Source organism: Puma concolor, chromosome C1 (assembly GCF_028749965.1).
Source record: "Puma concolor isolate L17-30 chromosome C1, mPumCon1.1.hap2, whole genome shotgun sequence".
NCBI lineage: Eukaryota > Metazoa > Chordata > Mammalia > Carnivora > Felidae > Puma > Puma concolor.
In genome coordinates, this window is record NC_141674.1 from 85,969,956 (window position 1) to 85,988,095 (window position 18,140).

At 37.1% G+C, this 18,140-nt stretch overlaps 1 protein-coding gene and 1 pseudogene across 4 annotated transcripts in view; one reads left to right on the forward strand and one right to left on the reverse strand.

The window, feature by feature from the left end:
- Nucleotides 1-18,140, reverse strand: part of DBT (dihydrolipoamide branched chain transacylase E2) — a 53,112-nt gene that overhangs the window by 13,492 nt on the left and 21,480 nt on the right. The window contains exons 4-5 of one of the 4 annotated variants that reach the window (XM_025934967.2): nt 13,479-13,660; nt 4,122-4,243 (exon numbers count right to left, since the gene is read on the reverse strand). In XM_025934967.2, the coding sequence (XP_025790752.1) occupies nt 4,122-4,243; nt 13,479-13,660 (304 nt within the window). Of the gene's footprint in view, nt 1-4,121; nt 4,244-4,460; nt 5,826-5,883; nt 9,308-13,478; nt 13,661-18,140 lie in introns of those variants that run through there. The other 3 variants (XM_086717667.1, XM_086717669.1, XM_086717668.1) reach the window with 3 other exon arrangements.
- LOC112871879 (large ribosomal subunit protein bL35m pseudogene) lies at nt 16,290-16,969 on the forward strand (annotated as a pseudogene).

The window sequence follows — 18,140 nt, forward strand, 5'->3', positions numbered from 1 at the left end:
CAACCCATGTTTCTGACCTTAGAGAGCAAGATGGACTCACTCATGTCAAGCAGTGACTTAAGCAGCCAAAGGTATTGCAGCTAACAGCAGGCCGCATCACCCAAACCAGCGTAGTACTAAGGACTGATACCAGTAAGGTCGTGAGAATCTGGAAGAACCAGGAACTGATTCGAATCACCAGAGGCCTGTCAAAGCCAAAGACTAAACTCCTTTAAAAAGGGAAGACTTCTGTAGCAAACAGACTCTCCAGATGCTGAGCCTTCCACATGTGACTGCATTAAAAAGGCAGTTACCACCAAAAGTTCACCTGACTGATCTCTGAACAGAAGACATCTGATCCTCTACTTCCTGAATATAATAAGCAGCATGTGCCAAGAGGTGACCCAGGCCACAGCGAGTCCTCACCTCAACTCTCAAATGCATACCACTGACTTCGAGTTTGGTTTGTTAACCTCTTAACCCTTATTGTATCTTGTTTGTTGTGTTGTATTGTGACATGTATGAAGCCCAGTTAAATGCTTTATGATTGAATAAAGCTGACATTGTGGAAAGACACTCATGTACATGCCTTTATGGCATGTTTAAAGCAACCTGGCTATCAGTACTACTAATAGTTAAAATAATCATCATACAAAAGCTCTTAGTTTTTTCTGATAGTTGTTTAAGAAAGATTAAGTACAAAACATTGAAATTAGGGGTGCCTGGGTGGCTCAGTTGGTTAAGCATCCGACTTCCGCTCAGTCATGATCTCCAGGTTTGTGAGTTTGAGCCCTGCATAGGGCTCTGTACTGATAGCTCAGAGCCTGGAGTTGGCTTCCGATTCTGGGTCTTCCTCTCTTTCTGCCCCTCCCTCACTCATGTTCTGTCTCTGTCTGTCTGTCTGTCTCTCTCTCTCTCTCTCTCCCAAAAATAAACATTGAAAAAATTGAAATTAATTTTATTGAGGCATATTTGAAATGTTGAGTTTCTCAGCCCAAGTTAAATGGCACATATGTTTTATTATTGCTTCCTATAGAATAGTAAATGACATCATTCCACTTTCCACTAGACACTCATTGTGAGATGGTGATTTATGACAAGTATATTTTTGGTCTTCCTCCCCAGATCTGGCACGGAGCTCCTAAAATCCTTGAAATGACCAGTGATAAAAAAGTGTCTTTTATTATGCTAATGCACCTTTGTAAAGCCCTTAGGGAACCTAAAGATGGAGGCTGGTTGCCAGGGGAACCAACTGTGTGATTAGACATTTGTAACTTTCAGTACCCCTACCCCAGGGCAGGAGGTTGAATCAGTTGCTAACAGGCAATGATTTAATCAGTAGGGGTTATGTAATGAAGCTTCTAAAACACCCCAAAATGCTTGGAGGCATTTAGAGAGCCTCCAAGTTGAACACTGGAGATTTGGGGAGATGGGCACACCTGGAGAGGGCATGGAACCTGTCCACCTCTTTCCACATATACCTCTATGTCCCTCCATCTGGCTGTTCCTGAGTTGTATTCTTTTATAATAAATCAGTAATCTGGTAAGTAAATGAGTTTCCTACGTTGTATGAGCTGCTCTAGGAAATTAATCAAACCCAAAGAGGGGATTGTGTGGACCTCTCATCTGTAGCCAGTAGGCCAAAAGTATAGCTAATAACCTGGGCTTGCGATTGGCATGCTAAATTGGAGGGTAGGTCAATGGAACCTTGTCTCTGTAGGTAGTGGGTCAGAAGCATTGGTGATAACCTGGCTAGAGAGCATAGGAAGTGTTGTGGAGGAAGGGTGGGCAGTCTTGTAGGATGGAATCATTAATCTGTCAATTCTGGCACTGTCTGTGGGAAGACAGTGTCAGAACTGAGCTGAACTGTAGGATACCCAGTTTTGTCCAGAGAATTGCTTGTTGTTGTTGTGGGGACCACGCCCATTCCTGATCTACACATTGGAACTGGATCCAGGAACCAAAAAGGTTCATGATTTTTTTTTTATTAAAAAAATTTTTTTTAATGTTTTTATTTATTATTTTTGAGACAGAGAGAGACACAGCATGAGCAGGGGAGGGGCAGAGAGAGAGAGGGACACTAAATCCAAAGCAGGCTCCAGGCTCTGAGCTGTCAGCACAGAGCCCAACGCGGGGCTCAAACTCATGGAGTGTGAGATCATGAACTGAGCCGACGTCAGACGCTTAACCGACTGAGCCACCCAGGCGCCCCCATGATTCTTTCTGAAAACACTGTGATCTGGCTTTATTTAATCCCCTTTGTGTTTGGTTACAGAGATAAAATATTCTTGTTAAATTTAATTCTATTTAAATAGACACATAAGCTTAGATGATGGCCTCATACTTAGTGTGTATTAACTAATTTCTCAGGGTTAAGTCCTGCTTCATTCGTATTAGTGCTTCTCTAAGGATGACTTCAGAAGAGTAAGACTTTATAGTGTCAAACATTTAGTTTATAACAAAGAATTTTGAGAATTTAAGCAAATAATTTTAGGTAATTTCAAACAACTGTAAATGCCATTGGTTTTTAATTTGATTCACAATTTATAATTTAATCATTTAAATTATAATTCATAATTTAAATTCAATTAATAAATACATAAACTGTGAAAAAAGAAAAGGTGATTTATAACAAATCCAGTGATTTCCAGTAATTATACAAATCTCTAGTTATTATATACATCTTTAAGAAATGGCATAGGAAAACAAAATCATGCATTGTTATAGGTAGTTTTTCTATATAATTAAGAAAAAACATTAGTAAAAGAGTTTATAACTTTCAAAGCAATACACAAGATTATTTCATCTGATGCCCATAACAGTGTAGTGTTTCATACTATTATTTCTATTTTCTACTATGCTAAATAGTCTTCATATTTGAACACATTGAATCACTGCATAAATTTTCATTAAGTGTTTATAACATACTTTACCCAAGCATATTCCTCATTTTGAACCATATGTGCCTTCTCACTTTGGGCTATATAAAACACTTGGAAGAATATATCCTAGATTGTTTCCTTGGGACAGTTTCCCAATGTTAGGATAATTGTCTAAAGGGATATGAACATTTTAATGACTTATTACATATTTCTAAAATGTAAGCTTCTTTTTTTTTCCCACTGTGACTTAACTGCTTCTCTCAAAAACAGACAAAAATCCTGCATTGTGGGGTACAGTGGAAAGAACCCAAGTTTGAAAAAAGACAAATTCCCAGTTCAGCTACTTACTTGATTTTAGGCAGTTTAATCAACTTCTCTGCCTTTTGTCATCTGCAAAATGGGGATAATCAAAACCACCCTGCAGGATGGCTGTGAGGATTAGAGAGAACATGTACATGGTGTCTGACTCATAAACGCTCAAATAACAAAGGCAATAATTGTTGAGGCAGTATGTAATGATCAAGGGCACTGGTTCTGCAGTCACAGAATCTCACTTCAGGATCCTGGCCCCACCACGGTGTTAGTTGTGTGATCTTGGACCTGTTACTTGACTCTCTCCAAGTCTCTAAATAGCCCCCATAATTTACAGCATTGTTGTAAAGATCAATGAGATAACACGTACACACTTATTGCAGTACCTGGGGGCCACCTAGCCCTAAAGGGAAAGCACCAATGACTGGATGATAAGAAGGAATACAAAAGGCTGGTCTGCTAGCCTCAACTCAGTACAATTCTTTGGTGTTCTCCAACTCCTTTAAATCAGATCCTTGAGACCACATCGTTGCCTGGCCCATTTCCCTTTTCTTCCTTTCTCTATCTTGCTTCCCTCATTCCCAGAAAAGGTATTCTCTCCCTCAGTCACTCCATTACATGCACCCAAAACCCTGTCTCAAGCTGGCTTCTAGGGTGCCTGATCTAAAATGCTAGTATTTATAAGTGTTCAAAAAATGGTAGCCCTGACTATTAGGCTCTAAGGAAGAATAATAAAATCCCATTGCCCAATTAATATAAGTAAGAAGTTTGCAATTTCTTCTCATTTCTTATTGGTGCTTTTATGCAACAATCACTTCTCAGTAACACACATTTTCATTTTCCTTTAATCTCAAATTGAGTCATCTCATGGGAGAGCTGGCTACTTTTTCATAGACACAAATGTGTATCTTCTGTGTAATCTCGCACTTAAATACGAAGGAAACTTACATTGTTTTCCATTGCTAGGCGGCGAACTGCAGGGGTGGCCAGTGTTTTCTGGCCCTTTATCTCTTGGTGTGTGTGTTCATCATGGGACACAGCAGGAGTTTCAACAACATCTTCTTCTGAATCTGGCAATGAGGTAAAATGGTACTCTTTAGTTGAAAATGTTAAAAAAATAAAATAAGCTTAGTGGCTTATAATACACAAATGAATTCAACTTAAAATTTATAGTCAGAAGCATACTAGTCAGGCTACTTCAAAATGGGAAAACACAACTACATATTGGGAAACAATTGGGGGAGAGCAGAGGGGCATACTGGCACCTGGTAGTTTAATGATTATTACCTGGTGTTTACTTCATTTCTGTAAAAATCATGCAGCAGCTACAAGTTAAAAAATGAAAGCTTCTTCAATAAGTTTTAAACATTTTGTATTTTAAACACTTTCCTAATAAATTTCTCATATTTACAAATAGCATAAAATAAGAGTCAAATGTAAGACAAATTACATGAAAGAATCATGTAAAATCTGTGGCAATCTTAAAATGCTTTCCCCAAATAATAAAGTATTTATAATTTTTCTCTGCTTTGAATACAGCTTAAGGAATGCTGTGGAAGATTTTATTTTCATGGCTAATGCTAATTTGGTTGGACCATTCTCTAAATCTAGAATATCTATAGAAGAAAAAGTACCCCAGACTATTAGCATGTATTTTCCAGGCTATTAGCATGTATTTTTGCAACCCAAAATAAAAAAGCGTTTGAGAGCATTTCATTGGCAGAGTCTGATGCTTGGAAATCAATGCTGCATAGCAGAAGTCTCTGTGGGAATGAGTGCATTAGAGACTAAGCCTCTGAAAGCAGGCAACTGAATTTGCTTTGACATTCGATTCAAAGCCAGTAACAATTCTCCACTGCTCCACCTATGGAAACAGTCTCTTCATTCTTCCTCACTGGTCTATGAATTGGCCCAGTGGAGCTCTCACATTTTCCCAGAAGGAGACAAAGGGAAAACAAAACAACTCGTGTTGCGCACAAAGGGTAGCAGAATATGCCACCCCAAATATGCCACTTTGGTATAGTGATTATTTTGAGCTGCAAGCACTTGAAAAACAGCAAATGCAGGCAGAGACATTCTCTGAACTCTCATACACCTAAAGGTGGATCTTCCAGAAGCAACTCCACTGTCATAAATCCCCTCCCTAGGAGTTTCATCCACCAGGGAAGATTGATTCTTATAAAAGAGGAGAGTAGAAGTCAGCAAACTTTGTCCCAAACTGTCATACCTCCCATCTATTCTCTAAGGACCCATTCAACTTCCATGAAAACTACTTACTCTCCCCTAAGAGGACTTTTCCCATTTCCCCTTTCCCTATAGAAATGCTATTTAAGCCTGAACTCTAAAGCTACCTCTTTGAGTTACTCATCTTTCCCTGGGTGCCTCCCATGTATAGATGAGTATGTACACATGTTAATAAACTTCTCTTTCTCTCTTGTTAATCTGTCTTTTATTACAAGAGTCTCAGCTAAGAACTCAGAAGGTTAGTAGGTGAATTATTTTTCCTCTCCCACAAGCACCTATTATAGGTAAAATACTGCACTACATATACAATATCATAACTTAATCTTTACTCCAACTGTATAAGATAGGTGTTAGCATCCCATTTTATAGATTTAAAAAAATTGATACTTCAAAGATGAAGGATTGGCCCAAGTTCACACAGCTAATAAAACTGAAGAGCTGGGATTCATTCCTAGGGTTGACTCACCCTGTGCTGTTTCCATTAGTTCATGGCACTAGTGAATTTTCTTTGTAGTCAAAGAAGCTAGAATACAACTCCTATTGTTCAAGGCATAATTTTGTTGTAATTTGAGAAACCTGTAGTATTGTCCACATCTGTTAAAGTTACTGGAGAAACTAGTAAGAAAGAAGGAGCATTAGGAACTAAGGTGCAAAGGGAAACCAAGGGAATTCAAATGTAGGAATTCCAAATCTAACCTGATTTAATGTGTATTTTTGCTGAAAATATGAGAAATATATAAAAGCCCAAATATATACAAAAGCTACAGGTTTCCAAAAGATCACTGAATTTATTGCCACTCACCTTTCTGGAAAACATTCTGATATATGACAAAGTAGGACTGCCTTTTAGAATAATTTGAGTACAAATATGAGTAATAAAACACTGGTGAGAAGTCATTCATATTATATATTATTTGAAGCAGTCATATAATTGTTGGAAGAAAGCTCTCTTCAGCACTAAATTACCACCTATGTAGTACTTTAGATCATTTTCTAAGTGTGTATACAAACATTTTCTCCTGTGATGATCACAACACTGTTACAGGAATGCAGGGCAGATTTCTTACTTTTATCAATGTACAAACAGATTCTAAGGAGGATGGAGTTAAGGCTAACCTAAAATGTCATAACTCTCCCCAAGGGATGTGATTTTCATGGTTCTAACACTATACTCTGATATGTGGGATTTTATTCTTTTAGTAGTGGATTTAGGAATACAGAGTTTTAAAAGACTTAATTACATTTTTTAAAGAGCAACAAAAGAACTCTGGTAAATAAGCACTTTTTGTCATGAAAACTGTCAATTTAGTGTTGCTGATATTCCTCATGTGAAGCAAATTTATAATAGAACTATTATTTCAGATTAACTAAATAAAACATTTGAATTAGTAAAAATATTAAAACTGAAGGGTGCCTGGGTGGCTCAGTTGGTTAAGTGTCTAACTTTGGCTCAGGTCATGATCTCACGATTGTGAGTTCGAGCCCCGCATCGGGTTCTGTGCTGACAGCTCAGAGCCTGGAGCCTGCTTCGGATTCTGTGTCTCCCTCTCTCTCTGCCCGTCTCCCACTCATGCTCTTGCTCTCAAAAATAAATAAACATTTTTTTTTTAATTTAAGAAAATATTAAAACTGAAATTGCCACATTCTTAGGTATTTTAAGAAATATTTCTAAAAATGACAGTAAGTAGTCAATTCACATAATTGGGGAAATTTTTCTGGAGAAAACGTTTTGAAGCACTTGAGCACTCAGGGTGTTTGAAACAATGTGTTTTCATAAAATGTTTTAAGCTTTGGTCTCTGCAAAACTGCTTAGGAAGACCTTTTTTTGTAGAACAACTGTCTAGTTTAGTTCCTATATAAATCATCATGAATTGAGAATTGATGACACTCCAATCAATGATATCTCACTGCATTTTCTTTCTCACTTCAAATTACTGAAATAGCTAATACAATCAACTCAGTCTATAACTGGCTGAATAAAACTAAGTCCTACCTACCATTCGTTGTGCACTTAGTATGCTCGGGCATTATACCATGCAACTTATGCCACTGGGTGTAATTTAATTAAATGACATGTAATTTAATTAAATGACATCTTTAACTCAGAACATTGTATTAATTCTGGCAAACATTTTAATATTATAAACTCTGTGGGACACCTTAACTGATATTGTTATAGCAGAACTTCACAAACATGAGTATCAACAGTGTTAGGAATTCATTCCCAATGTTCGAGATGCAGAATGGCGCTGATACCCAGAGGCTCTGAATAGAATTTTCAGTGGAACAAAGTGGTTAGCAACATGGGCTTTAGAATTAAACAAAGCTGGGGTCAAATTGTAGTTCTACCAGTTACTGGCTATGTCACCAGAGGCAAGATATTAAATCTCTGTGGGTCTCAGTGTTGCACATGTCAAATGCAGATAAAAATCTACATAATTTAATCTATATGATTATATGAAATAATGTGTATATAGCATTAGCAAAGAGAAAGCATTCAATCAATGATAGGTGGTGATGTTAAAGGATAAATGCAATATAATCAAGAATAATATTAGTTTTATAAAGAATTCTGCTACAGTTTATGTTCCTTCCTCTCTTTCCTTAATATTTCCCCATGGTGGCAAGACTCCACAATTAGGATTACTTAGGTATAGTGACCTCTCAGTTATCTGGTGGTCAAACATTCTGGCAATTTAATCCTGCACATAGCTTCAGGATCAGAATACCTAAAACAGCTGCCATGTGGCCTCAGCATTAAAACCATGCCCTTGCCCCAGAAAATAGGAATTTAGACTCTCAACCAGATCCTACTTTCTCTTCGTAGTAAACACTTCTTAACAAACTTAGTTACCCGTGTTCCTGGAAATTTAGGAAGGAGAGTGTTGGCCTGGCACAATGATAATGCTAAGAAGTAGGTTGAAAAATAAAAAACCAGAAGCAGAATTATGTTGTTTCCAGAATAATAAATGTTCATTAACATGTTTTTGCATAATGAAAAAAGATTTTAGGCTATACTCAATACGCTCACTTTAAGAAGGAGTAAAATATATAAAGTTTAAAAGAAAATCAGGGTGCCTGGGTAGCTCAGTCAGTTAAGCACCTCTTTTTAAAATTGTTTTTTAATGTTTATTTATTTTTGAGATAGAGAGAGAGAGAGAGAGAGACAGAGCATGAATAGGAGAGGAGCAGAGAGATAGGGAGACAGAATCAGAAGCAGGCTCCAAGCTGTCAGCACAGAGCCTGACGCAGGGCTCGAACTCACAAGCTGCGAGATCATGACCTGAGCCAAAGTCGGATGCTTAACCCACTGAGCCACCCAGGTGCCCCAGCACCTGGCTCTTGATTTCAGCTCAGGGTCATGATCTCATGGTTTGTGAGACTGAGCCACGTGGTGGGCTCCATGCTGACAGCAGACAGCCCAATGCATAGCTTGAACCCACGACTGCGAGATCATGACCTCAGCTGAAGTGGGATGCTTAAAGGACTGAGACACCCAGGCGCCCCCAGTAAGCTCTTTTCAAGTAGAGGTCTGTCTACGGTCAAAGCACTCATAGATGGGACTTGGACATCACAAGTAGAGTTTCCCTCATCAAAATTACCTTGATGCTCCAGCCTTGGAAAGGAGACAACACCACCATGTTACAAAAGGTGGTGCCAGAGAATATCATTTAAACAAGCATTAGAAGACAGGATTAATCTCCAATACTACTATTAAGATGTCTAGTTTTGGGGCACCTGGGTGGCTCAGTTGGTTAAACGTTGACTTCGGCCTAGGTCATGATCTCGCCATTCCTGAGTTTGAGCCCCGCATTGGGCTGTGTGCTGACAGCTCAGAGCCTGGAGCCTGCTTTGGATTCTGTATCTCCCTCTCTCTCTGCCCCTCCCCTGATCATGCTCTGTCTCTTTCTCTCAAAAATAAACATTAAAAAAAAATTAAAAAAAAAGATGTCTAGTTTTGATCATATACTCTTAATGGTTCTATGTTATAATTATTTTCCACCTGTAAAATGGAAATAATATATTTTATACTTCTAAAAGACTTTTTGTTTGGTAATTTTCTATTTATAGTATAACTGGTTTTACTAGCACTAAAACAAAAAAACAATATAAATTCAATATTATTACAAATTCTTAAGAAAAGGTTCACAGAATATTTAGAAACTGTCCCATTTCTAAAATTAAAGAGAGGGATATATAAATGTTTCGTAAATTGAATCTACTGTTCCATAGGCTTGCTTATATATAGGTTATGCTTTACAGTTTATTCTTATAGTAAAAAAATACAATAAAACATAAATGTAAAAGCAAAATGAAACTACAGTGCGAGGTAACTGTTCAGAATACACTCTGGCAAACAAACCAGAATAGCTAGCAAATGATCAGTTCTCTATGAGAAATACTATCAGATACTTTTCACTCTGAACATAACCAACACAGTCTCATTTTTTTACAGACATACAATAAACTGCACAAACATAAAATATAAAATTTGATAAACTGTGAAGTATGTATATACACATAAGCCATCACCACAATCAAGATAAGGAACATGTCCACCAGCTCCAAAAGATTCCTTATACCAAGGAAAACACTAATCAGTTTTCTGTCATTATAGATTAGTTTGCATTTTCTAAAATTTTACGCACATAGATTCTACAGCATGTTTTCTTTTTGGTTTGGCTTCTTTTGCTCAGCATAATTTCTTTGAGAATCATTCATGCTGTACAGATTAATTTTTGTGAAACAATTCTCTAGAAAAAAATACCCGTATTCTGAAAAAGTTCTATAATTTTGTAATTTGCTATATATCAAGATTTATTAAGTTGAATGTCATTTGAAACGCCAAAATAAACTCTAAAAATAAAACCGAACAATAAAAAAACCCATAAATCTCAGGGTGCTGAGATAGCTCGGTCAGTTGAGTGTGTGACTCTTGATTTCGGCTCAGGTCGTGCTCGTGGGATCGAGCCTCGCATCAGGCTCTGTGCTCAGTGTGGATCCTGCTTAAGATTCTCTCTCTCTTTCCCTGTGCCCCTCCCCTCAGCTCATGTGTGCACTCGCTCTCTCTAAAAATTAAAAAAAAATTTTTTTTAATTTAAAAAATCCACAAATCTCAATTGTTTACTTGTTCGTATAAATAATTCTTTTTTTTTTTTTTTTTTGGATGGTCTAGATTGGTATCTAAATCTGGTTTAAAGCGCCTGTCAGGGTGTTCTAATTTAATGACATCCATAATAGTGTTCAGCATTTTGCTTGCCTCAGTTTGTGCCAAGACTGCTGCTTCCTAGTGGCCTAGTGGTTAGGATTCAGTGCTTTCAGTTTGTGCCTCTTTCCTTTCTAGGTCCTAACTAAATTAAAAAAAAAAAAAAAGTCATTGATCCACCATAATAATTTTGTGTTTCAGGTAATTTTAAAAGGTGAATTCTTTTTTGGTTTTAATATTCTTAAATCATGCCTTTCAATAGAAGTTTGGCAATCAAGATAAAAGAAACACCCCTACTACCTACTTTATGGTCTCTTGTCCATGCCACATTAAAAGGAACAAGAGCCCTGAAGAAATAGATTAATTCCAGATCTGGGGCAGGGAATGTACAAGGTGACTTTCAGATCATCTTCCTGTGTCAAAAGCAAGGAAGCTTTTGAAAATTAATGGGGTCATGTTAAAAGAACACCCAGGAGCGACCTTGAAAGGGTCACTCCTACTAACAATTTGAGCATTAAAAAGAATGATTATAATAGATTAAACACAGCAAATCAACTGAATAGACACAAAGAGAAAGTTGGAAATTTAATATCACTATTTGAAGGGGCTATCAAAGCAACTCCTTGGCAAGGGAAAAGGATGAACCATTTATTCTGTTTTTCCAGCAGGAACTGTATTTCAGGGTAACTAATAGGCCCAGCTGATGAGGGTGAAGTGCCCCTTTACAGAATAATGCCAGCTAATAATGTAAAGATACTGACAGAATAAAAAAAAAAAAAATCATCATTCCACAACCACTAAAGCAGTTGTTGATTTAGGCCAGGATTCTCAAATGATTATAGTGCCAAAGTGACACCACCTGGGTAACTTTCAGGCTGCAAAGGATAAAATGTAACTGTACAATGACGGGGCAAGGGAATCATTATCCCAATTCACTGTTTACACTGAGCGTCACTACAGCAGGTAATCTAAATGTTATGGTGCCCTGATGTGAAGCAATATGAAGTACACAATATCACCCATGATATATTCTAGCCAAATATTTAACTTGAACCTAGCCTTTGAAACTTGCTTTCAGTTTACAGGAACTTACCATGGTAAGAACAAGTCAAACACCGTCATGGAAAAGCAACAAGACACAAAGTGTGACGTTCTGCAAAACAAATGGCACAGTCCCTTCCACGAGTCAGTGTCGTGAAGCAACATGTGGGACAGTGTAAGTCATGTGAAGAGAGACCGTGGGCAATGTAGACTCCCATATTGGACCCTAGTTTGAACAAACCAACTGAAATTTCCAGGACATTCTGGGGGTGACTGGGGAGATTTAAATACAGTCTGATCATCAGATAAAATGAAATCATTGTCATGAAAACACGTACGTAATTAAGCAAACATTCGAATACAGCAAACACAACATATTACTCTGGTAAAAAATGACTTCAGTGCGTATGTGTGAGCTTAGAAAAATGTCTGGAGTGATACACATTCATGTGTTAAGAGTGATGATTTCTGAGTAGCAGGAATATGTTTTTATTTTCTTATTTTCGATTTTCTGCATTTTATAGCTTGCTACATGCACACATATCCTTTTATAGTAGAAATTAAATAAATAATAGGAAGACTTCAATAAGTCATCTTCCACCTTCTGGAGGCAACATGTCATAGTGGAAAATAATCTGGACAAAGACAGGCCATGGAGCTCAAAATTTGGCTCAGTCACTGACCATTGGGCAAATGCAAAAATCCATTAACCTGGAATACTTCACAAGTAAGGATAAATAAAATAACAGTGAAACTTTTCATAAACTGTCAAGTATGACTGTGGAATTAGTGATTGTTGTTACTGTTAGTATTAAGTATATAGTCTGCAGAACTACAAGTCAACCAGCCACTGTAATTCAGAATTCTTCTGGACTTTCGAATGATACTACTAAAATTCTATTTGTATTCTATTCTATTTCAGCACTTCTCAGACAGATTGCTGGCTTAGGACTACATCACAAAACTTAAGCCACCTCCAGCCCCATCCCCGCATCCCCCATACAGGGCTGTTTCCTAGATGACATAACTTTAACGTATCACAACAATGCCATAAGGAACTTCCGAGGTAGACAGCCATCTAGCTGTCTGCCAATACCAGGAGAGCCCACTGTTTTAGCTTTCCTCTGCAATATTTTCACAAGGAATTCGCTTTTGTTAGGACATCTACTGCTTATAAGTTCCATGGTTGTTGCTTTTTCTAAATGCTAGTTTCTTCACTTTTCACTATGATTTTCCTTCCTTTCTCTTCCACTTCCCTTCCAGAAGTTTGGCCTTCATAACCATTACTAATGAAAGTATTTTTTTTAATATTTCTTTTTTGTTTTTTTTAGTAATCTCTATCCCCAAAGAGGGGCTCGAACTCACAACCCCAACATCAAGAGTTGCATGCTCCACTGACAGAGCCAGCCAGGTGCCCCAAGAAAGTGTTTTTGTTTTTGAATCAGTGGAAAATACAACAATCCTATTATGTTAGATTTAATCTTTTGCATACTCCAGTTTTTGTTATTAGTGACTAGTGTTCAGGGCCTGAATCTTTAATTCCTGAGAAAGCCCATCAGTTCTTTGAATACTAAGGTTTCCAGAAGGCAGGCCCCCAGATAAATTCAGTGTTAATGTGTACATTTCTAACATGGTAACTGGTCAAAAGATAATCATTCATCACAGAAGATCTTTTCTATTTTCCTGATTACAGCTTCAAACCACCAAATTAAACCCTGTAAGTTATTAAAAGTAAACATCTCTTTTAATTGGTACCAATGACAAAAGGACAACAGTAATCAATTTGGCAAAACAGATGAACACATTTACAATACCTTTTAAAGCTTCCGTTTCTATGTCTACTAATGGCTTTCCCACATAGGCAATATCGTCTAGATTATAATACAGTTTTTTAATGACTCCATCATAACGACTAGTGATAGTAACAGAAGCTTTATCACTTTGAACTTCACAGATGCTATCAAACTGAGACACTGTATCTCCTTCTTTTACATACCTAAAAGAAAAAGACACAAAACACTTTTACATGACCAATTGTAAGTATATAATACTAATCATCCTAACAATGTTACATGCTACACTGAATTAGATTGGTATCCATCTAGCACAGCAATTAGTCCCAGATGTGCACCAAAGAATGTTTCAGAAAAGACTATAAAGGCTTCCAGAGTTTCTTTAATGTATCCTCAAGAAATACTAAAACTTTAAAAACCATCTATAGATCTATAATCCAAAAATTTAATTACTTTTCAGGGGTTATGCCTCACCCAATTCTTGGAAGCAGTTATAAAAATGTTTTAAAAATGTTATTTCCTTTCATTATTTTATATTAGCCTTACCAAACTTTAAGAGATGCCTATTATTTCTATAATTAAGTCCAAAAATTGATATCCCTAACGCATATTCTTTGTAATTTCATGAATTTTGGATTGAGTTCTCTCAATCTTTGTTTCTACAATTATTTTAATATGTCCTTGTATAGGAGTCTCTTTTCCTCCTTAATCATCTTAGGTATGCTTTATGAGGCTCTTCTAGATACTCTTATTCAGCAAACAGAATAGGAGGAATGGCACCAAATCTGAACTTCAACATATAACTTTGATTCTAATACCATTCTTGATGTGTCTAGCACATTTCTGTCTCAGTACCATCAACTCTTCATTAAGATAATTGCTCAGTCATTCTTATTCCTTGTCTTCCTGTCTTAAGCAGTTCTTAGTCCATAATAAAACATCACCCTTGACATAGAAACTAGGTTTAAAAGCACATATAGAAAACTTACACTTCTAGAATGGTGGGCTAAGGACCTCCAGGATTCTGCCATTCTATAAATGTAACAAGTATACTTGGAGAAGTTGTTAAAAATTGCCTTTTTCAGAATTCTAGAAATTACAATAAGGCCTGTGACAACCAAGAAAGACTTATTCAGGAAAACTGGCTGAACCTCATTAAAAACAGCTAGTTTTATTATTTTAACTGGTTCTATTCTCATTCTCCTTTCCCCAGCTCAGCATTAGTTGTGAAAATCAACAGCCTTACAGCCAGGGATGCCTGGGTGGCTCAGTCGGTTGAGCATCTGACTTCGGCTTAGGTCATGATCTCGCGGTTTGTGAGTTTGAGCCCCACGACAGGATCTGTGCTGACAGCTCAGAGCCTGGAGCTGCCTCAGATTCTGTGTCTCCCTCTCTCTCTGCCCCTTGCCTTCTCGTGCTCTCTCTAAAAAATAAATAAACATTAAAAAAAAAGAAAAAAAAGAAAAAAAAATCAGCAGTCTTACAGCCATAGCAAGGGCAGACCCAAGTCTGGAGTTCCACAAAAAGCGATACTCCCAGAGAACACTTACTATTTGACTCATTGGGCAGTTTTCTGAAAAAATGTCACTCACAGAGCTTGTTCTTGTTTGATCTGACTCAGCTTTCTCAGGGTGTTTGCTGAGAAACAGTCCACAGCAATTGTTTAAAATTTTGACTGGCTGAGGCAGTGAAAAAGTTGAGGCAAACAAGAGGTTCTAAAAGGAAGATCTGGGTAATGAGATGTCCATACATCTTACCACAGATTTGCCACATTATTTTACGTAAAATATCCAGTTTTCAACATAAAATTACAAGACATGTAAAGGAATGGAAAAGTATGGCACGTGCACAGGAGGGAAAAAGTGGTCAACAGAAACCATCCCTGAAGATGCCAAGATGTTAATTAACGATAATTAATATTATGGGGCACCCGGGTGGCTCAATCAGTTAACTGTCCAAATCTTGATTTTGGCTCAGGTCATGATCTCACAGTTTGTAGGACCAAGCCCCGCATTGGGCTGTGCACTGACAGCATGGAGCCTCTCCCATTCACGCACATTCTCTCCCTCCCTCTCTCTCTCAAAATGGATAAACTTTAAAAAATAATAATAATGTTACTAATTAACTTTAATAAAAGTTAAATTAAATCGACAATTAAATATTCAAAGAACTAAAGGAAACCATATCTAAACAATTAGAAGGACACAGGAGAAAATGGTGTCTCTCACCAAATAAAGAATATCAATAAAGAGAATCTTTGAAGATATAATGACTAAAAACTTCCTAAACTTGATGAAAACACTAACGTACACATGCAAGAATCTCAACAAACTCCAAATAGGACAAATTTAAAAGAGCCACACCTAGACACATCATAATCAAACTGCTGAAAGACAAAGAGAGAATCTTAAAATCAGCAAGAGAAAACCACATTCATCAAGTACAGGAACTCATTTATAAGATTAACAGATGGCTTCTAGTCAGAACCATGGAGACCAAAAGGTAGTTGAATGATACATTCAATGTGCTAAAAGAAAAAAAAGACAGTCAAGCATCTTATATCTACGAAACTATCTTTCAAAAATGAAGGAGAAATGAATATACTCCCAAATAAATGAATTTGTTCCTAGCACACTTGCCCTACAAGAAATGCTAAAAGCAGTCCCTTCAGGCTGAAATAAAAGGACAATAGCAACTCAAATTCACATAAAGAAATAAAGAATATCAATAAAGGTAATTACATAGGTAAATATGCAAGCTGTGATATTTTGTTTGTGCCCCGTTTTAATTCTATCTGATTTACAAGACAAGTGTATAAAGCAATACTTTAAAAACTATTGGTGTTCGGGGATGGCAAGATGGCGGCCTCTGCCTTTGCCCGTGCCTTCAGAGCTGCATCAGGGGTCTTACGACCCCTGAATATTTTGGTGTCTTCAGCCTGTCAAAACGGTGTCAAGAATGCCTGTCTTAGTTCTGCACTGTCCACCCGGCATTTTAGTTCTCTGCAGACACCAGTTGTTTCCTCTGCTCCCAGACTTGCCACGTCTGTCAGAAACCTGACATGTGGACATACTGCAGCAATCCTCAATAGAGCGGCCCCCTTGCTTCCAAATGTCCTCAAGCTACCAGTCAGAACCGTAACATACTTCAGTTCACGGAAAGGGAAGAGAAAGACTGTGAAAGGTGTCATCTACAGGTTTCTTCGACTTCATTCTGGCCTGTGGCTAAGGAGGAAGGCTGGTTATAAGAAAAAATTATGGAAAATGACAACTGCAAGAAAAAGGCGCTTGAGGGAATTCGTGTTCTGCAGTAAAACCCAGAGTAAGCTCTTAGATAAAATGACAACATCTTTTTGGAAGAGGCGAAACTGGTATGCTGATGATCCTTATTAGAAGTATCATGATTGGACAAACCTGAAAGTCTAGATTAGAAGTTTTATGACTTCCCAGTTACTGAATATGTATCTTTGTGTATATGATGTCTTTGCAAAAATGAATAAGTGTAAAACTTGATGTAAATTGTGCCAATTGGTATGGAAACATACAGTTCCAACATTAAACTTATTAAAGTTTTAAAACTTAAAAAAAGTAAAAATAAAAAAAAAGCTATTGGTGTTCTATGTAGAAAACCCCAAAGAGTCGATCAAAAAAATTGCTAGAACTAATACATGAATTCAGCAAAGTTGCAGGATATAAAATCAATGTGTAGAAATCTGTTGCATTTCTATACACCAATAATAAAGCAACAGGAAAAGAAATCAAGGAATCAATCCCATTTATAATTGCGTCAAAAATATTAAGATACCTAGAAATAAACCTAACTAAAGAGGTAAAAGATCTGTACTCTGAAAACTATAGAAGATTTATAAAAGATACTGAAGAGGACACAAAGAAATGGAAAAGCATTCCACGCTCATGGATTGGAAGAACACTGTTAACATGTCTATACTACCCAAAGCAATCTACACATTTAATCCTTATCAAAATACCACCATACTCTTTGCAGAGCTAGATCAAACAATCCTCAAATGTGTTGGGAACCACAAAAGATCCCAGATAGCCAAAGCAATCCTGAAAAAGAAAAAAAAAACTTGGAAGCATCACAATTCCAGATTTCAAGCTATATTACAAAGCTGTAGTCATTGAGACAGTATGGTACTGGCACAAAAACAGACACATAAATCAATGGAACAGAACAGAAAACCCAAAAATGGACCTACAACTATATGGTCAACTCATCTTCGACAAAGGAGGAAAGAATATCCAATGGAAAAAAGACAGTCTCTTCAACAAATGGTAATGGGAAACTGGACAGCAACATGCAGAAGAATGAAACTGGACCACTTTCTTACACCATACATAAAAATAAATTCAAAATGGATGAAAGACCTAAATATGAAACAAAAAACCATCAAACTCCTAGAGGAGAACACAGATAGCAACCTCTTTGAGCTCGGCTGTTCCATGTTCTTACTAGACATGTCACCAAAGGCCAGAGAAACAAAAGCAAACGTGAACTACTGGGACTTCATCAAGATAAAAAGTTGCACAGTGAAAGAAACAAACAACAAAACTAAAAGGCAGCCTACACAACGGGGAAGATATTGGCAAATGACATATTTGATAAAGGGTTAGTAACTAAAATCTATAAAGAATTTATCAAACTCAACACGTAAAAAACAAA